General features: G+C 40.8%; 1 protein-coding gene across 2 annotated transcripts in view; it reads right to left on the minus strand.

The window, feature by feature from the left end:
- Positions 1 to 5,223: 5,223 nt before the first annotated feature.
- msnb (moesin b) overlaps positions 5,224 to 21,752 on the minus strand; it is a 62,045-nt gene continuing 45,516 nt past the window's right edge. The window contains exons 1-6 of one of the 2 annotated variants that reach the window (XM_051860363.1): positions 16,186 to 16,753; positions 12,043 to 12,173; positions 11,485 to 11,645; positions 7,896 to 7,988; positions 7,554 to 7,784; positions 5,224 to 5,680 (exon numbers count right to left, since the gene is read on the minus strand). In XM_051860363.1, coding sequence (XP_051716323.1) covers positions 5,516 to 5,680; positions 7,554 to 7,784; positions 7,896 to 7,988; positions 11,485 to 11,645; positions 12,043 to 12,100 — 708 coding nt within the window. In that variant the 5' untranslated portion in view covers positions 12,101 to 12,173; positions 16,186 to 16,753 and the 3' untranslated portion in view covers positions 5,224 to 5,515. Of the gene's footprint in view, positions 5,681 to 7,553; positions 7,785 to 7,895; positions 7,989 to 11,484; positions 11,646 to 12,042; positions 12,174 to 16,185; positions 16,754 to 21,752 lie in introns of those variants that run through there. The other variant, XM_051860362.1, reaches the window with a different exon arrangement.

Raw genomic sequence — 21,752 nt, forward strand, 5'->3', positions numbered from 1 at the left:
GGTCAGCATTTATCATTATTATTGTGCGTAAGTGTTGGGGTGGGCTAGCAATGTGAATTGCAATCCAATTCATTCTGGGTTAATCTTAATTTTTAAGTAGCGATACTTACATTTTTAGAGTACAAGATCAACAGTATTCTCTAAAGGCGAGATCTTCGAGCATTGCAAATGCTGAGGAAAACCATACTAGGTAGGGTTGTCGAGTTACTGATGCTATGAGGTGTTAGTACACCTGTCATTTGTATATTTTTTTATTGCAGAACTTATAATTGCATACAAGATCAGGGTAAATACCATGGTTGTATCTTTAACAATGAACAATAATAATGATTAAAAAAACATAAATATCATGGGTTTGCGTACATCATAGTACGAGATACACAGAAAAAAAATATACACAGAAAAAAAGCACAATGACAAGAATAAATATCTTTGAATAAATAAAATCTTTTTTTTTTTTTTTTTCAATAAGCCTGAGGGATGAACCAAGAGTTAAGTTCAACAAGAAAAAGAGGGAAACATAAAGGAGATTTAAGCCACTTTTGTTTGTGGATGAAAATTTTTGCATATAAAATAAAGAAATCAACAACATATTCAAGAAATCATTGTTTTGGGTTCTCGTAATAAAAATAATATCTTTAAGGATAAAACTGTGTGTCAGATTAGTAGGGTTAAATTTATAAGAACTTAAATTAACCCAAAATGTATTGGTTATACTACAATCACAAAATAAATGGGCAGCTGTTTCTTCAACAAGCCCACAAAATGAGCAAGTTTAAGTTGGACCTAAGGGCTACAGTTGAGAACCCATGATTTTTGAACCTCTGCACTAGGCCATGGCCATGACATCTCTTTTTTTCATGAATAAATGGTTGGTTGTCTCTTAGACTTACCTGTAGGCACTTCTGCAGGCATTCATTCTTCTTGGTTTCTGTTATGCGCTGCTCTTCACCACGGCACAGCATTGCTCTCATCATTCTCATCATGGTCGTTCTTGTTCTGGGACATTGCCTTTATGTGGACCTCAGCTTAATCTTGATGCAAAAACTTGAGGCAATGAGATCCAGGCAGTCCAGCAATAATTATGTCAGAGATCAAATTTGAATAAGGAATAACAAATTTATTAATTAAAAATTATAGAGACAAACAAATTAATTAAGTACTTAATAGTTAATAATAAAATCTAGAGTATTGTATCTAACAGATGAAGATGAAGATCAGAATATAGAGAAAGAAGGAACAAAATTAAGACATTTGAAGAATGAAATGAGAGGGTAGAAGAGAAGAAACAGAAGCAGAAGATGCAGAAGAGATGCGAGAAGCAAAAAGAGCAAAGAAAAAGCAAAGAAAACCTAAACTATCAAAGACCCAGTCCGTTTTATACCATAAGCATAGGAAAACTTACATCACACCCTTCCAGGTCTGTTTGGATAGATAAGAGAGGTCAGCTTGAACCTTTTCGTTGTTTTGGGAATTTAAAGAATTTATGACATTTTATGGTTTCCTGCTATCAAAACAGTCATTGGGTAATTTTATGGTCCCGTGACTGTTGACATTACCAGATAGAGTAAAAAATAGTACCCAAAGAGTGGATTTAACACCTTTGTCAGAACGACAGAACACATTTCAAATATACCCTTTCATTTGAATACAAAATATTATTGCAGGAAAAGGTACATCATGTGCACCAGAACATCAATTCTGCAGTACTTGGCAAGCATGTCAACATGACCTGTCACATTGGAACACTTCGAAGAACTATTGAATATAAGCATACATACTCTTAAAGATAAAAGAAGAATAACCATAAAGGAGTGCATGAATATATGAAATCAAAAGTAATATTGATAAATCATAAGCCATAAATGATTAACATGAAATATGAATAAAATGCATGAATATGAATATTGACCATTTTGGATCCACCAATCTTAAACTTCTCTTTTGTCCTCTCCAAATTTTGGACTACACAAGGATTTTAGGACAAGCTTTAAAAAAAAAAAAAAAACTACACCCACATCACTGGCCAAGTTCACATGACCCCCTCTATGCACTAGAAGTACCACGAAGCCAACTAAAGAGGATTGTTTTGGTTTAATGAAACCAAACAACTCTACCCTGTTTAAAGCTGTAAACTAACATGCCCAGTGTAGCGAATCAGTACAGGTATTTAATTAATTTATGGGTGAAATATATGAATATAATAAATCATAAAGCTTTATGATTAATTATAATACATATACCGACCCGAGAGGGAATTATACATATATTGTGAATTAATTACAACGAATTATAATCAATCACATATATGATTAGTTCTGGTTTGATAATAATTTAGAGAAACTATTAGTTTGTCCAGCAAACCGTTAGCTCCTCATAGCCGATTATAAAAGGAAGGTTTTTCTCTGGCCACGAGAAAGACTTCCTATTCTAGCATCAATGCGTAAAGCAAGGATACTGGATCGAAACGTTAAAGTGACCTGGGTTTGTTGCATGAGCAAAAAGGACAATCGAGCATGAATATAATGTATTTAATATATATGAAACTACGGATACAGAGACTATACTACTAAACATACACAAACAATACACATATATAGAAAGCGAAAGTAAAGTCAAGAAAACAGAGGTGATCAAAGGAATGGCAACTTACTAACAGTTAAAACCTTTGAGAGCCAGCAAGGAAACTCAGCTTACACATCGAGCTTAAAACGCTTTGGAAAGAATGGTTCTATACTTGCATAGGTTCAGGTGCTGTGGTCGTTTCGTGTTTCTGCAGGAGTTTCGGTGCGTGCGGCTGAAGCGATTGGTCCTTTTCCGAGAAGGTGTTCTTCGGCGGGATTTTCAAACAAGGGTTTAACTTAAGAGTAAGATAACCGGAAAATAAAGAAAAAGAGTCCGTCTCCTAGGCGATGAAGAGAGAAGACTTAGGGCGACGGATGAAGAGGGTTTGACAAAGAAACTTGTTGCCAAAAGATGGTCGTCCCGAAGAGAGGGGGCGCGTGATGGAAGCGCGGTCGCCGAGACGTCCGGGAGAGACGTGTGTTAAATGGCGAGAGACAATCGAGAGACAATGAGAGATGCGTGTCGTTGTGTTTTAAGGACAACAGGCCAGAACGCCTCCTGGGATACATCAGCCAATGATGAGGGTGCGATTTTGGCGGGCAAACTCTTTCTTTGTCTCCATTTATGACCTAATTTGCATGGTTTACGAAGTGTCCGATCTGAGTACATTTTCTTCAAAGTACCATTAAAAATAGAAGAATGCATTTTACAGTCATGTGACATACATTTTCAATTAGAGCATAACGAAAGCTTTACAATGAGACCAAACTTGTCAGATGGCAAAGACATAAAAGATGAGATACAGTTTATACTTGAGTTTTATCGTTTAGAAGAAAACTAATACAACTACAGTCATAGCTAAGCTTATATACTAGGGATAAATACATGCACCTTTAAATACAGCGACGGGTACATATTGGCACAGTCATATTTGGAGGATAAATGTACATTCACAATCTCCATGCGTGTTTGTGAGTGTCTGTATGTGTGTGTGTATTGGGGTTGTGGCCAGTGTCTGTGACCATATGTCCTTTAGTCCCACCAGGGTGACTCTTTGAAGTCTCGGGAGCTGGTGAGAATGTGTTCTGTTTTTCTTTACTGGGGTAACAAAGGTGCCAATGGGGCAATTGGTCCCGGACTTGCCGGAGCCGATTCGTGATTTACATGCACAGTTCAGGAGGCTAAAAGCATTCTGAAATGTCCAAAGTTGATTGACTAGCCGGATCTATCCAGACGCTACACCAGTGTGCAAGCCCCCCTCTGTCAAATAAGGGTTTGATCCAGACTTCAAGAATAGTGTGTGTGCACGTTTGATGATTGCAGCATGAAAAGAATGATATCCCAACAGCAAACCAAACTCAGACCTTAGTTAAAAGTATTCAGTGACCATCAGTGACAGGAGAATATATCAACCTTTAAGGAAATTTCCTGACCAGAACACCAGGCTGATGTGGTTGAAACTTGTCAATTTATCTTATAAGCTGCTGTATGAGCACACTGGAGACTGTATATCAGGGGTATGGGTACATAATGGTTTTGTTTGTTGAATTTTATTTTATTATCATGTGAAACTCAATACAGTCTAATTTGATAAATTCAAACTATCAGGAGGTTTACAACATTTATCATTGTTTTAACTTCATGTTAACCCTCTATGGTATGGTGTTGCCTCCAGGCAACATGGTCTATTTTAGTTTGTTTTTAATAAAATAAGGCACCAATTGATTGATCAAACGTATCTCAGGACAGAATAACTCAAATACTAATCAATAAAAGTGCAAAAACAACCAAAACATGACCAACAGGGGTCCATTTTGTGTCCTGTTTCAACACATGTGCACGTCACATGGCTCCATATTTTCTCCAATGAAAAGTGCTTTTTTCACTTATTTGTATCCATTTAATCACCCACAAAAATACGAGTCACCTTCACTGGCAAGTAAAGAAGTATTTTCAAGAACTTTACATTATATATCATCAAATGTTTTAGAGAAAATAACAAAAAACTGTGTGTTGCCTCAAGGCAACATTGTACCATAATGGAATCGCATAAGGCCATACAGGCATAATAGGTTTGAATACAAATGTATTATATTTGTAAGGAAAAGAGTTAGAATTATCTAAATATGTTGCCATTTTCACATGATTTTGCAATGCACTTATAAGAATAGTAATTCACATACTATATCTGCATATATTATGATCTGCACATTTTCTATAGCACTTCAAAAAGGTATAAAACACACGTAGCACTGGAGGTGATGAGGGTGAGGATGAGGGGTCATACTGTGATGAGGAAGATGAAATCATAGTGACAGTCTGTCAGGGAGAGAGTGAGGGTGAGAGAGAAGATGGAGATGAGGATGAAGATGGATATGATAACTTGATATAATGACATAATAATATGATGGTTTGGTAATACTTGTGTTCCACTATGGTACAATATTGCCTAAGGGCAACAGCTGGATATAAAATGTTACTTTTTATTAAATATGAAACTTTTAATACATTAAAAACTGGATAAATTTGTTTGTTCAAGTGTCTAGTTAAAGAAATTGATGTTTTCAATACATACATTTTTTTTATGCCAAATGTTTCAATTTTTCCATTGTGGTACAATGTTGCCTCGAGGCAACAAACTTGTAAAAAATAAATAAATTAAAAATTTATGAAAATATTTATTGATTTTGTTAAAATGTCCAATTTTAAGCAGGAAAAACACAAATAATTTTTTTCCTCATTAATATCATATTGTGTACTATAAATTCAAACAATCAAGAGGTTTACAACATTTATCATTGTTTTAATTTCATGTTAAACTTTTTTATTCACCTCAAAAGACTAAGATCACGTCAGTGTACCTGGCACTGACACAAACACTGCAGTTGAAAATGGTATGTAACAGATTACCATACACAGATACAGAAAGAAAATCTGTGCAACTGGGAATTCACATGGACTCAAATTCATCAATGCGCTGCTTGGTGTTTCCTTGTCGTATTTGCCGTAAGGTTTTGTATTTGTCCCTCCCCAACCTCACATTCTCAGCATGGATCAGATCATTTGGAGTCTTCTTGCTTTCATCACGGGCATCTGCCAGCTCCGAGCTCAGAGCCTACAAAGACATTAGGAACAAATCAGTTAGCATAAGCATTAAAGCTGCAGAGTATAATTGTTGCTGGACTATCATCATTATTTGTTCTTCAGAATTTCTATTTGTATCTTGTTTAATGAACTTTCATTATCCGGATTCAGCTAGAAGTTATTTTTTGGATTTTTCTTATTATTCTGCTTTCGCAATGTGAAGAAAACATTAGACACTGAACTCCTATTCTACTAATTATCACAGCAGATTAAATCAACAATATTCAATGATTTATCAAATTATTTCACTAGATTACACTTGGATTCTCACTTCTCATTTCTCTTTCCAGAGAGAGACATTTAAAACTTGTTCTCTTGTTTTCTTCACTAGTAATCCCAGATAGAAAGCATTTTGAATGATACATCAAAGGTTTTTTTAATTTAGTTAAATGACAGAAATGGTAACACAACCTCTCATGTAACATGTAACTGGGGATTTGCATTTTGTGCAGGTAAGTATGAAGTGTTTATTTTTTCACGGTTATCTATTTATTTATTTTTTGTAAACCTTAAACATCTAATCCACATTACTATACTATTTATGCTGAAGCAATGGACTTTTTTTTATGAATGCAGTACTTTGTTGTTTGCCTCAAAGTTTATTGATATCATCAGTTTATTCTGAACCACACATTCACATGTTAAAAATACAATTAATTTAAGGAATATTTACTTTAAACAAGGAAATAGTATTCAGTATAGAGATGTTCATAAACTAGTGAGAATTTAAGTAAAATTACTGAAATTGTGGTACAAGGAAAAGGTAGAAACTATGTTTACAAATGGAAAATTTTCATCTAGCTTGGGACGAAGTTAGGTCTATAACTGAAACTCAACAGAAGACCAAAAGTATTAATTTAGGAGGGAAACTTATGAATTAGCAGATGATTTTAATTCATTTTATAGACAATTTGACACTCATGATTTTACATCTGAATTAACTGATTATTGTGGGAATTCAGTGAGTTTAGACACTTGTCAAATTTCAAATTAATATAGCTGATGTTTGTAACTGTTTTGGTCACATTAAGGTTAGAAAGAGTCCAGGCCTTGATCATATTGGTGGTAGACTGCTGAGGAACTGTGCAGAGTATCTTTTTTATTAGTTCATTTTTAATAAATCATCACAGCTTTCTAAATTCCCTCGTCTTTGAAAAGACTCCATAGTAGTGCCAGTTTTTTGATGAATGGTACTGTGAAATGGCACAAGCAGGATTTGAATTTGTGTTACCCGCATAAACACTGGGCGTCAGTGTGCCGTATAACATATTCTAGCCCAGGGGTTTTCAAAGTGTGGAGCAGAGAGCATGTCGGGGGGGCGCAGAATAGGGCTGGGCGATATGACGATGTCAATTGATAGAGAGTTTTTTATATACTTATAATAATATCTTTATGTAAATATACCTGTGCAGTGCAAACATGAGCAGTAAAGAAACATGGATGAATGAGAGGAAAGAGCGGGGTGTTCTTGATGATGAGTTACTAAAAGCACAATAAACCGCAAAAGAGAACTGAATTCAGTACTCACAGACGGCTTTCTGTGTTGCACTTCCAAGGCACATTAGTGATGAATTTAATGTATGCCTTTGTGTATGTTGTGTTAGAAGGGATGCCCAATGTCTTTGACTTTGAAAACCCCTGCTCTAGCAACTAGGACAGTGGTTCTCAACCCTCTTCCTGGAGCCCCCCCAACAGTGCACATTTTGAATGTCTCTTTGGTCTGACGCACCCATTTTAGGTCTTAGAGGCTGGGGGGAGCTCATGGAACAGTTTAGAACCTCTGCACTAGGCCATGGTTATGACATCTCTTTTTTATAAACATAATGGCTGTCTCTCATATTCACCTGTAGGCGCTTCTGCAGACGTTCATTCTTCTCAGTTTCTGTTATACGCTGCTCTTCACTACGGTCTTGATATGTTCCAGTGGATGTGAGCTCAGCGCTGGCCTCAGCACTGCTCTCATCATTCTCATCATGGTCATTCTCCGTCTGGGACATAGCCTGGATGTGGACCCCAATTAGCTTACTCTTCAACTCCTCTTTTGTCCTCTCCAGGTCTACCTCAACCATAATCGCCTGCCAAGATACTCATACAGAGAAATCTCAGTGAACTCTTATGAGACTGTTAATGTGTTTGCCTGAGGCTAACTGTGTGGAACAGATACAACAGTACATTTACACTCTCACCCTTCTCTGCCATTTCCTGGCTTCGTCCTCTTTCTTCTTTTTGGCATCTTCCAGAAGAGAGATTTTGGATGTCAGTTCGGCCAGTTCTGTTGCCTTTAAAGATATAATGAAGAAAAGAATTTCTTTTGTCAAAAATTCTCTTCCATACAATGAAAATCAACAGTAACCAGAGCCCTTAAAAAAGGGCATAAAGAACCATAAAAGCACTACAAAATTTTTACCTGGAAACAAGTAATATTGATTATGATCAAAAATCCAGAAAATAAATTATTTGCGCAGTGACACTGTATAAGATATTAAAGGGTTCCTATTATGCTTAAGTCTATGCCATAGTTAATCTCTCCAAAACAAACAAAAAAAAAAAAAAAAAGAAAAAGAAAAAAAGAAAACACACCTGAAACGCCTCATTTGTAGTCATTATTTCCATGATTTAGCTGTCACCATGTTACACATTTGCATAATACCCGCCTACTGGCTGCTTTGATGCTTTGATTTTCACTATGGACTTGGTGAAAATCACAAGATCACAAGAAGTGTACTCGGCTGAGATGACACCACTCCCCTTTGGCTAGGTGGTAAGTGATCTCGCATTTAAAAAAATAGCAAATTTCAGCGGTGTTTGTTATAAAATGTGGCACTTCCTGGGCACCCCTCAGTACTCTGAGTGCATTGCTTGCCTGGGCCGTGCTCATGCTGTGGCAGTGCTCGTTAAGACAGATTGAGTCTTGCCTCACCAGAGTGAGCTCACGTCAGCACTTGCTCAGGCCCAGCCCAAAGCAAAGCCAGAAGTCCAGCGTCGCTCCTGGAGAGTTAAGCGTTACCCCTTCCCAAAGCGTCAGGGCTCTCACCCCCAGGTAATTTTGGACCCTGGGCAGCACCCCAAGCAGTCTTCCTGACAAGTCAGGAGTAAAGCTGAGGCAGCCTCCTAGAGGAGGCCATGGAGGAGGTGTCAGACTGGGTCCTGAACATGATCAAACAAGGTTTCTCTCAAGTTTGCTTGCAGAACCCCCCGATTTGGGGGTGTGGAAACCCTGATGCAGATTCACCCAGGGTATTGGTTTTTATGAGTGGATCTGAAAGATGCATATTTTCATATCCAGTCAGCCCATCATCACATCGCTTCTCATTCTCATCGCTGCTTACCAGTTTACCGTCTTGCCATTTGGACTGTCATGAGCACCCTGCACATTCATGTAGATGCGGCACCTGAGATAGAAGGGGGTGCACGTCCTGTACTACCTCGATGATTGACTTATGGCCCAGTCGAGGGATGAGCTATGTGTGTATAGGTCTCTTCTCCTCAGCCAATCAGAGTGTCTGGGGTTCACAATCAACCTGGATGCGGTTTTTGACTCTGCCCAGATTCGGGCCTGGCTGTCACTGGAGCGCTCGCTGAAAATTCAGCGACTTAGGAAATCATTCAAAGCCTGGGGCCTTTGTCCCTTCAAGGCATTTTAAAGGATGCTGCGCCTGATGGCAGCAGCCTCCACAGTCATTCCACTAGGCCTGCTTCATATGCGGCTGCTTCATTACTGGTTGAAAGCCCACGTCCTGCAACATGCTTGCCGATCGGGATGCTTGAACCTCAGGTTGACCCACAGCTGTATTAAATTCCTTTCACCCTGGAAGGCACTGCAGTTGTACCGATTGGGAGTGGATTTTGGGCTGGCTTTCAAAAGGAAAGTTGTCACAACAGATGCCTCCAACACGGGATGGGGCATGCTCTGTGATGACAGGCCAGTGTTTGGCACCTGGTCAGATCCAAAGCTCTGCTAGCACATAAACTGTCTGGAGATGATGACGGTGCACCTGGTACTCAAGACCTTTCTGTTTGACCTAAGAGACCACCAAGTCTTGGTCTGGTTGGACAACATGATGGTGGTTACATACATAAACCACCAAGGAGGCCCGAGATTGTGCCCTTTGAACAGACTGGCAAAACTCCTCCTCCTGTGGGCATAGCACAACCTCAGACTTCACCCCCAGACAGTTCAGATAATCTGAAGTGTCTTCAGGCGAGTGGAAGTGGACCTCTTCGCATTGAAGGAGGACACTCACTGTTCGATATTCTTCTTTTGGAGAAGGATGACCCATGAGTAGCCGAAAGTGAGGCTATATAAATAATAACTATAAAATATTTTTTTTTTATTATAATTATAGAATTTATTTAAATATCTTCTAATTGTCAGAGCAAACAACCTCAAATAAGAGGAGTCAGATTCTATATAGCTAATTAGAGAACATGAAAGTTAAAAGAAAATATTTAGTTGTTGAAAACTGCTGAAACAACTACAATTACTATGCATACAAATGCAAATCTTAACAAATTATAAAGAACACATAAATGCTTGTATTTCTGAGAGTGAGACAGAGAAATATAACGTATTCCATTTGCGATCGTGCTGTGCTTTGTTCTGTGCATTCATTCGTATATCATATCGTACAATGTTTAAATAATTTAAATAGACATACCTGTCACAGATCTATGTGAAGCTGTTTATTAAATAAACTCAAAAAAGATAATTCAAATAAGAAAGCAGGGGCCGATACTCAAAGCATGAAATAAAAATACAGGCAGGGAATAGGACAATATTCCAAATGGTGAACAAGGGACAATAATCCAAAAGAGTGAAACGCAACAGATTTTACACAAGACATGTAAAGACAACGAAGGACAAACACAGACTGAAACATGGGGGAATACATATACAGGCTAACACACAGGCTAACAATCAACAGGTGGAGGTAATTATCTGTCACGGTAATAAGCAATGGTAGCTATGGAAACAAAGTACAACAGGAACTAAACACAGGAAAAGAAAAACAGACAAGGTAAGACAAAATAATATTAAAATAAAAGTCCTAGAAAAAGGAACACGGGAATAATGACAATGTCAAATGGTAGAAAATGTGTATAATGTAATAATTTGGTTGACTCTTGCCAAGCTTTGATTTCTCAGAGACACATGGAGACGGCAACGTGGCTATTTGATTTGTGCTCATTTCATTCAGAGTTTACACTCATTCACTTCACACATAATCATTGCATAGTGGTTTTAGATGTTTATGTATAATATTGTGCAAACCCCTGGCTCACCTGTTATCCAGCAAACACAAGGAGTGTTTTTTGTCTGTTATTCGGCAGAATTTGTTATTCATTTTGAAGCCATTATCTGTGCCTTTTCAAATGAGGCAGAGATCTTCAACCCTGCTCCTGGGGACCCACTGTCCTGCAAAATGTATTGCCAACCTGCTTCAGCACACCTGCATGTGATTTTCAAGCAATCCAGAAGAGCTTGGTTAGCTGGTTCAGGTGTGTTTGATTAGGGTTGGCGCTAAACTCTGCAGGACAGTGGGTCCCCAGGAGCAGGGTTAAAGACCTCTGGAATAAGGTATTTGGCTTCTGTCATATCCCTATTCCAAACCATTGTTCTTCAAAATATCTTTGTTTGTGTTTCTGAAGAATAAAATAATCCATATGTATTTGTAATGACAAATATTGTCAGGATTTTTATTTTTTGGGTGAACTAACCCTTTAAGATCTTAATGTATCTTTAGAAGATTTTTTTGAGTAATTTTTCCTTCATACCAGATTTTCTTGGTTCTTCATCTGGTTCTCAGATTGCTGCAGTAACGCAGATTTCACCTCTTCTGCAATCCTGCGGTCTTTCTCCAGTCGTTCAGCCTCTTCCTGAGCAAATTTCCTTTCCCGTTCCAGCTCCAATGCTCGCTTGGTCTGCTCTTCCAGCTCTGAACAACAGAACTAAAATGTCATACAAATAAACTTTCCTGAAATGTAAAGTATGACAGACATATTTAAGGTGTCTCTGTTTGTTTGAGCATCCTGCCTACAGCAGTGCAACTGTTAGCCTTAAGGCTTGCCCACACTAAAAGCTTTTTAAAATATTATCAGATTTTCAAAATCTGAGAGACCACAAACCTGACGATTTCCATCTTGTAGTGTGTGGGTGCCTTTAGTGTGTGGTGGGACTGTGTGACTAATGGCAGACAGGTGGCGTATTTAAAAAGTTTTTTTTCCAAATCTATCTGATGGCACTAATGCCAAGGATATTACAAGCTTCAAGTTTAAACCCATAGACTAATAATGTGACATTTGTAGTTCTAGGTAGACATTTGTAGTTCCAACCCTCTTGAGCTTTTTTGGTCTGCTCTTCAATTTGTCGAAGTCTTTCCACAAGCTCCATCGTCTCTCTTGCAATCTTCTCAGTTTCTTTCTCTGCATTTTCTCTTCTTTTTTTCTCATTTTCCAGAAGTGCTCTAAAATTAAAATGCATAAAAAACATTGTCACCTCTAAAAGAATGTTACACTCGGTACCAAAATCTAGTGAGCTGTCTTGTTGTCTACTGCCTTGTTGTCTATCCCTACTGTGTTCACTGTGTGCCCTGTGCATCTATTTGGACTGCACTGAGAGCTTTAGAATCTCTGAGCAGCTCTTGTTTCGGGGGACAACAGAAGGGGAAGCTGTTTCCAAAAAGAGGATCGCCCACTGAATTGTGGAAGCCAATTATTTGGCATACCAAGCCCTACCCCCTGGGAGCACGAGCACACTCCACCAGGGGTTTTGCATCCTCCTGAGCATTAGCGAACAGCGCTTGAGTGTGTTGAGTCAAGTTCAGCATGAAACTAGACCAATGCTGCAGGGGCCAAGGGAACAATCATGCTTGGTGGTGCCACCCAAGAAATTTAGGCCCCCTCTCTAATCCGGGCCCTTGAAAACTTTCCTGTGTTACGGTGCCCCTGGTTATTCACAGAAATTAAGACAGTCTTCGTGCAATCTCTGTCCGGACATCCCTTGCTGGATGGGTACCCTATAATTTAAGGTACATTTCATTTCATTTCTTTAGAAATATCATATTTCATCAATTAAGAGAATAAATAATATAATCTCACACAAATATTTTGTGCACCCTGTTTTATAGTTTGCTTGAAATTTCCATTTTGCAGTGTCCGCTTTTTGAAGTGAGTGGATTGTGTTGATAACCGAACACCCCCTTGAAAACTAAAAAATGGTTCATCCCAAATCCATTTGCCCAGCATCATGTGATATCATTTTGTTCTGCGTTGGATATTTTTCTACTATATATCCTTGGAATGTCAGTTCCCTATCTGTCACTCACTCAACATCGATGTAGTAACACGAGGGATCGCACTTGGGAGCCCCAAAGACCTCTGATACTTCAGAAAAGGCCAATGAGAATTAGTGAGTAGAACTTGCATGCCACTCCCCTGGACATATGGGTATAAAAGAAGATGGCTTACTCCACTCATTCAGATTTGTTCTTCAGAGCTGTCAAATGAGCACTGACAACTCATTCACTTCTAAAGAGATAAAAAAGCTGCTGGAAATCTGTATGGCATTTCAGCAGTCTCTCTCCAGCAACGCACAGTTAAAAGCAAAATTCTCTAAAAGGGCAGACACTGGCAGACAGCGTGTTTTTAAAGATGCCTTTCCACCAATGTATTTCTGGATGTGGTTGACACCTATCTCCCTTGAACAGCCACAATCTCTGTGTCTATTGTTTGGGCCGTGCTCATGCTGAGGCAGTGTTTGTGGATTGCACATGATACTTTTATTAAAGGCAGAAAATCTCTTTGGTTGCTGCCCATACCAGTCTTTCTGCAGCTAATGTGCACAAGGCCGAGGTGGCAAGCACTGAAGATTTCAATGGAAGCGTTTCCGAGGGTGAATCCCCATGGGCCTCCCATTCCTTTACACACTTGTTTGCACAAGTATGCATTCCCCCCAGTAAGCCTGATTGCACAGACACTGTGCAAGGTCAGGGAGGACAAAGAGCAAGTCTTGCTGGTCATGCCTTACTGACCCACCCATATTGTACTTGGTTCTTGGAGCTCATGCTTCTTGTGACAGGCCCTCCCTGGCGAATTCCTCTGAGCAAGGACCTTCTTTCTCAGAGACAGGGCACAATTTGGCACCCACACCCAGACCTCTGGGACCTCCATGTCTGGCCCCTAGACAGAATAAGTGGACTATCACAAGCGGTGACAGACACTATCACTCAACCCAGAGCCCCTTGCACAAGGTGGCTGTATGCTTTGAAGTGGTGTCATTTTGCTAGTTTGCTCTCTTTCCTCTCTCTGAAGACAGCCCTCCTGACCACGCTCACCTTAGGGATCAGGTGGTGAACTTGCAAGTGCTCCTTCGTATCGAGGCAGACCGAGCCTTATCCCTACCATGTCCAGTGCATGCCCTATGCATCTATTTGGACTGCACTAAGAGCTTTAGATGTTCTGTGCAGCTCTTTTTCTGTTTTGGGGGACAGCAGAAGGGGAAGGCTTTCTCCAAAAAGAGGATCGCCCACTGTATTGTGGAAGCCAATTATTTGGAATACCAAGCCCAGGGCGTGCCCTACCCTCTTGAAGTATGAGCACACTCCACCAGGGGTTTCGCATCCTCCTGAGCACTAGTGAACATTGCTTCCTTGAGAGACATCTGTAGAGCAGTGGGCTGGGCTATTTCTAATACTTTAGTGAGGTTTTATGATCTCTGAGTAGACCCAATTTTGTCCCAAGTGCTATTGGGTAGGAACAGGTAATTTTTGGGCAACCGACTGGGTGTATCGCTTGCAATCAGCACCTTTCCCCTTTGTGATGAGATAATTTGCACTTTTTTTCATGTGAGTTCCTTGTCTCTGGCGAACCCTGGACACCCTCCTGTTCTCCAGCACTGATCTCTGTAGCCGAATACGGCAAAATTATTAATTTTATTAATTATTATATAATTAATAAAAAGAAGCATTTATTAAGTATATAAAACGCTCTATCACTGAGAAAAAAGAAAAAAAAAATAGCTGAGATCACTGCATACACCAGGACATTTGACTGCACATGGGAAATACATTAGCCTCAGCGTTTAACAAATAAAAAGTATAAAACTTTTTTTTTTTTTCAGTACATCCAAGATTTCCATGTTCCACTTAAAGGGTTAGTTCACCCAAAAATGAAAATTCTGTCATTAATTACTCACCCTCGTGCCGTTTTACACCCCTAAGACCTTCGTTGATCTTCGGAACACAAATTAAGATATTTTTGTTTAAATCCGATGGCTCAGTGAGGCCTGCATAGCCAGCAATGACATTTCCTCTGTCAAGATCCATTAATGTACTAAAAAATCAGTATTTAAATCAGTTCATGTGAGTACAGTGGTTCAATATTAATATTATAAAGTGACGAGAATATTTTTGGTGCGCCAAAAAAAACAAAATAACGAATTATTTAGTGATGGCCGATTTCAAAACACTGCTTCAGGAAGATTCGGAGCGTTATGAATCAGCGTGTCGAATCATGATTCGGATCGCATGTCAAACCGCCAAACTGCTGAAATCACGTGACTTTGGCGCTCCGAACTGCGGATTCGACATGCTGATTCATTATGCTCCGAAGCTTCCTGAAGCAGTGTTTTGAAATCGGCCATCACTAAATAATTCGTTATTTTGTTTTTTTTGGCGCACCAAAAATATTCTCGTCGCTTTATAATATTAATATTGAACCACTGTACTCACATGAACACGGCATGAGCGTGAGTAATAAATGACAGAATTTTCATTTTTGGGTGAACTAACCCTTTAAGTTACATGTCGCCTAGCCCTAGCCACAACCTACACATCCCAGCACAAACAGTGATACATTATAATATTTGTTATTAAAGTATCAACAACATTCAGAAACATAAAAGCAAGCATAGGCAGTGCATGATTTGGCATGGCAGAATGCGTGCAACGAGCGTTCCTTTATAATCACTAAAAAGATGAAAGTTTGTTGCGATCTCACAACGCTTCAATGACTGCACAATGATTCTTTAATAATAATGTCTACACTTTTTTAATCAGGATTTGCCAGCATGCAAAGCATTCAGCGCTGAACAAAAACTCTCAGAAATCAACAGATTTGTCTGTGATTGGCTACACTTCTCAACGCTGCAAAACACGTTATTGGAAACTCTGCCTATGCTTGAGCCCGTGAAACATTTTTATTATATCTTAGTTGTTCTTTAAAAAAAAAAAAAAAAAACAACAAAATTTTTATAGCCCAAAACTGTTTTTTACAAACAAATTATTAAATGATAAAAATAAATAAATGTAACTGAACAAAAATTCGCATTGCATTTACTGTCCTGTGAAAACACTTCCCACGCCTATGCCTATTCAACTTACGGAAAAAGCTTAACTGACGCGACTCCAGTTCCATTTTTCCGTAAGTTGAATATGGAAGGCGGTCTGGCAGAAGGCGGTCTCCCCCCTGTTAACATACCATAGTCCTGCTGCAGGAGGCATGAGGACTGCAGGCCAAAGCCATAAACTGCACAGTCCATAATGTTAGGCATCCAAGACAATGCTACAGGGAGACAAAAAGGACAGCTGATCGTTCTTGCAGTGCCAAACCATGTGTAATCATATGTCCCCCTAGACATGTTTGAGAGCTTGCAAGTGTGTTGGTGGAAGTGGGGTAACATTTCACAACAAGAACTGGCAAATCTGCTGCAGTCCATGAGGATGAGATTAACTGTGGTACGTTGTTACAAAAACACAGCACTGAGCACAGAAAGTGAGGATCCAAGTGCACTTAAATGAAAACACAATCCAAAGCCACAGTCCAAAACCAGGCCAAAGGGTCAGAGTACAAGTTATCAGTCCAAAGAAACATCAAAACCCAAGGGGCAAGACTGGAGCGAGAAATCCAAGACACGGGTAGAGATAAACAGAAACAACGAGAAAACCTGCTCAGAAATGCTGTGAATAACACGAGACAAGACTTCCTAATATTAATACTAAGCCCAATCCGTGTATAAACAGACAGAGGTAAGGACATGATTAAACATTACACAGCTGTAACTGATTAACTAATGATGAGCACAGAGTTCTGGGAAATGGAGTCCAGAAATAACAGAGTTGATGGTGAAAGTAAGGGACAAGGCTGCCATCTGCTGGTGCATAATGGCACCCACAGCTGACAGATGTAACAAATGTAAAGCAATTGCGGGCCACACCAGAAACCGACTGCTACTTTTGATATTTGGAATAATGCATCCTTCTGTTCAGGGAGGCATTATTCAATTTCTGTTCATCAAATGTCTGTGAAGTTTGTTCAGTTTAAGTCGCAGTTGTTGAATTTTTTTTTTTTTTTTTTTTTTCATACAAATATTTACACAATAAATAATTTGTTGGAAACAAAAGCAGTTGAAAGTGAGAGGACGTTTATTTTTATTTTTTGCATAGTTCAGTTGCTAATTAATGAGAGTTAGTTGATATGTAGTTGCAAAGTTACTTACAGTTAGTAGAGTGTCTAAAGTTGGCTATTAATTTAAAATGTAACCCAAAAAAAAAAAAAACTTTTACAATATGACTAATAATAATTAATAACATCAAAGTGAATTGAATGGCTGGCTAATGCTTACATATCCATATTTTGTGTGTTTACTTATGTTAGTGCTCTTTTGAATTTGACTTGGGTATTACATTGCAGCTAGTAATCTTTTTTTTTTTTTTTTCTCCTTTAGTTTCAAGTCCAAGCCATGGATAAGAATGAAGCATTAGAATCTTGCCAGGCTGCCACATCTAAAGAGGAATCTGCACCAGAACTCAAATGTGCAATGTTGGATGGCAGATACTTTAAAATAAGACACTAAATGGAAACAATATGTGGCTTTCTTGCAGCAACATCAAATTTTAAATCCCATTTGAAATGACAGCACTCTGAAAAAAAAAAAAAAGAAGTCCAAGACCTCATACAGACAGACTCATAGGTAAAAGGAGAACACTCAAAAGAAGAATTGATCAAAATTTTAGGGTAGCACTTTAGATTACAGCCCGGAAAGTACTGCGTAATTACAACGAATTTACAGCATAACTTTCGATAATTATAGTGTACCTATAAAGTAAGTACGTGTAAGTATAGGGGAACAATATGTAAAGAAAAAATATATTTCTGAGCACTCTGCTGGATTTGTTTTCTTGTTTTTGGTGGACTGTTTCTTGGATTTTGACCCTTTGCCTGGCATATGATTTTGATTCTGGATATTCCTAAATAAAGCTGCTATTGTATCTTACCCCAAGTCTCAGAGCACCGTGACATGCTGAAGCTTTTATCACGGTGTACGGTTGTAATGATGGGTCGACAGAATGTGGATCCATTTGCAGCTATTTTATTAAAAGGACTTACAGAGCAGACAGGGCAAAGGCAGAGGCGTAAACAGGGACAGGCAATGGTCGAGGCAGGCGGCAGACAAACAGAATCAGGGTACAGGCAAGGATCAGGGCAGGCAGCAAACAATCACAGTCCAGGAAACAGGCAAAGATCAGGGCAGGCAGCAAAGCAGGTAACAGTCCAAAGGAAAACGCTCAGAAATGATCACCAAGGCAAATCAAGACTTTGCGATGAGTGTGTGTGTGTGTCTTAAATAGTGTGAGTGTGATGCAGTGCAGGTGTGTGTGCAATCAGTCCCAGGAATGAGGGCCCATAGGAAACGTAGTCCGAAAGAGAACTGATCAGTATTCCGGTGATGGCTCCCTCCGGCAGTCCGGAGGAAGGACCGAGGGAGCCACATTCGTGACAGAGAATGGCTCCCTCTGGCTCCCCTCTCGGACCCCCGACGGGTATTCCAGGTTCTTATGGTCAGTGAGAATGGTGAACGAATGTTTAGCTCCCTCCAGCCAGTGCCGCCACTCCTCCAGAGCTGCCTTCATTGCTAGTAATTCCCGACTGCCCACATCGTAATTACGTTCTGCCGCCGACATTTTCCTTGAATAGAAGGCACAGGGGTACATTTTCTCTGGGTTACCTTGGCGCTGGGAAAGAACGGCCCCTATGCCCGTGCTGGAGGCGTTCACCTCTACAATGAAAGGGAGTTCGGGGTCTGGATGACGGAGGATGGGTGCCGTGGTGAAGCGCTCTTTTAGCTCTTGGAAAGCCTGTACTGCCTCAGAGGACCAGATGAGACGTGAGGACTGCCGCTTGGTCATATACGTTAATGGGGCTGCAACGCCGCTGAAGTTCCGGATGAACCGCCTGTAGAAGTTGGCAAACCCCAAGGACCGTTGTAATTCTTTCAATGTGTGGGGTTGTGGCCATTCCAGTACCACCCTCACCTTACTGTCATCCATGGCCACGCCCTCACGGCTGATAACGTAACCCAGAAAGGAGGTGGAGGTTTGGTGGAACTCACATTTCTCGGCTTTTGCATATAGTTTATGTTGAATCAGTCTCTGCAGCACCGCCCGTACGTGCTGAACATGTTCCTTGAAAGAGTTGGAGTCGATGAGGATGTCATCTATGTAGACTATAACCCAGCGTTCAACTCTGTCACTCAGAGGCCACTCAGAAGAAGAAGGCCTGTTTTGTATCTACATGTCATGCATGTCGCGGAATATGTCGTTAATGAAAGACTGGAAGACAGAGGGACTGTTGGCCAGTCCGAACGGCATGACGAGGGTCTCGTAGTGACCAGTGGTTGTGGAAAAGGCTGTCTTCCATTCGTCCCCTTCTCTAATGCGGATTAGATTGTACGCACAGCGAAGGTCCAACTTGGTAAAGTATGCGGCCTGCCTGAGTTGTTCGAGGGCTGGGGGAACTAGAGGCAAGGTAATCGATACAGGGTCTTAATCCACCATCCTTTTTCTTGACAAAGAAGAATCCTGAGGCTGCTGGTGATGTGGACGGGCGGATAAATCCTTTAGCTAGTTCCTCCTCGATGTAGGCTTTCATTGCTGCTGACTCAGGTTGTGACAGGGGAAAGATCCTGCCCTTGGGAGGTGTGGTTCCAGGCAGCAGGTCCCCGGGACGATGAGGAGGTAGCTCGGTGGATTTGTTCTTACTGAAGGCCACAGCCAGATCGGCATATTCATTGGGTATATTAAGTTTTTCAGTGTCAGAATCGTGGAGTGCAGCAGCTTGAACTGGCAGGAGAGTGATTTGTTTCAAGCAACTTTCATGACAGTTAGAGTCCCATTGCACAATCTGGCCTTCTTTCCAGGAAACGTGAGGGTTATGGGTTCTGAGCCACGGTAGACCAAGGATCACAGGGTTGTTGGGTGAGTGGATAACATAGAAGCGGATCAGTTCATGGTGAAGGGCCCATACTTGCAAGGCGAGTTCATCGGTGATATGGACCACTCTGCCTCCGCCGATGGGCTTCCCATCTAGCGCCTCCACTGTCAATAGGGAATTACAGTCTGTTAGAGAGATGTTATGATCTTTGATGAATGTATCTGACATGAAATTCCCAGCGGCTCCAGAATCCAGCAGGGCATGAGTGGATAGACGTTGGCCATTAACGGTAATCTGAATGGGAATTTTGAAGCAGTTAGAGAAATAGTTAGAGTGATGTGGAGAACTCACCACTTTGGGATTGGAAAACTGAGGTCATATGGGGCAGTTAATCTTGACATGGCCAGCCTGGCCGCAATAGAGACACAGGTGTAGTTGTTGTCTCCTTTCTCTCTCTTCGGGAAGTAGTGGGGTGTAGCCGAGTTGCATGGGTTCCAGAGCGGGACTGGCTGAGGCGGATAGCCGAACGGGTCGTCGGGTATGTAGCAGATTGTCAATGTGAATGGCCAGTTCAATGAAAGCGTTGAGCGAGCTTCCCTCATCCCGGCATGCGAGTTTGTAGTTCCAGCGTTAGACCCCTTCGGAAAAGCAGTTTTAACGTGTCCTTAACCCAGTTCGTTTGAGCGGCGAGAGTGCAAAAGTTCAGCGCATACTCAGCTGCTGTTTGTTTACCTTGGCTGAGAGACAGTAACTGATAGCCGGCGCTCTTGCCTCCTTCGGGATGTTCAAAGACTTCTTTAAAGTTTCACAAGAAATCCTGGAGGGTGGGGAACACGGGGCTGTCATCTCTCCACACCGCGGTGGCCCAATCCAGTGCTTTGCCAGTGAGCAAGGAACACACAAACGATATCCGACTGGATTTGGTGGGATACAGAGACGGTTGCTGGTTAATGAACAGGGAACATTGGAGAAGGAACCCCTTACATCCGGTGGGAGTGCCGTCGAACTTTTCTGGGAGCACTAGGCGAGGATTGACTGCAGGGGAGGCCGCGAAGCTTGGATTGGCGGGAACAACGGGCGGCGGCGTGGCGGCTTCGGCAGGGCTGAATCGGAGGCCTTGGAGCGTTTTCACCAGCTCTTCGGTAAGGGAAGTCAAGCGGTTAAGTTGATGTTGATGCACCGCTAGCTGGTTGGCCTGGGCAGTTAGTTCAGATGAAATCTGCATGAGGGCTGCTGGATCGCTGTTCGGCGAAGTCTTCTGTAATGATGGGTCGACAGAATGTGGATCCATTTGCAGCTATTTTATTAAAAGGACTTACAGAGCAGACAGGGCAAAGGCAGAGGTGTAAACAGGGACAGGCAATGGTCAAGGCAGGCGGCAGACAAACAGAATCAGGGTACATGCAAGGATCAGGGCAGGCAGCAAACAATCACAGTCCAGGAAACAGGCAAAGATCAGGGCAGGCAGCAAAGGGTCACAGGGAATAAACAGTCCAATCGATAACAGGTAACAGTCCACAGGAAAACGCTCAGAAATGATCACCAAGGCAAATCAAGACTTCGCGATGAGTGTGTGTGTGTGTGTGTGTCTTAAATAGTGTGAGTGTGATGCGGTGCAGGTGTGTGTGCAATCAGTCCCAGGAATGAGGGCCCATGGGAAACATAGTCCGAAAGAGAACTGATCAGTATTCCGGTGATGGCTCCCTCCGGCGGTCCGGAGTAAGGGCCGAGGGAGCCACATTCGTGACAACGGTATTATCACGATATTGAAAGATGCAAAAAAAGTGTTGTCATAGTATAACAGGTTTAAGAACTCTTTTTCTTATGACAAAAAG

The sequence above is a fragment of the Ctenopharyngodon idella genome, chromosome 14 (assembly GCF_019924925.1).
Source record: "Ctenopharyngodon idella isolate HZGC_01 chromosome 14, HZGC01, whole genome shotgun sequence".
Lineage (NCBI taxonomy): Eukaryota > Metazoa > Chordata > Actinopteri > Cypriniformes > Xenocyprididae > Ctenopharyngodon > Ctenopharyngodon idella.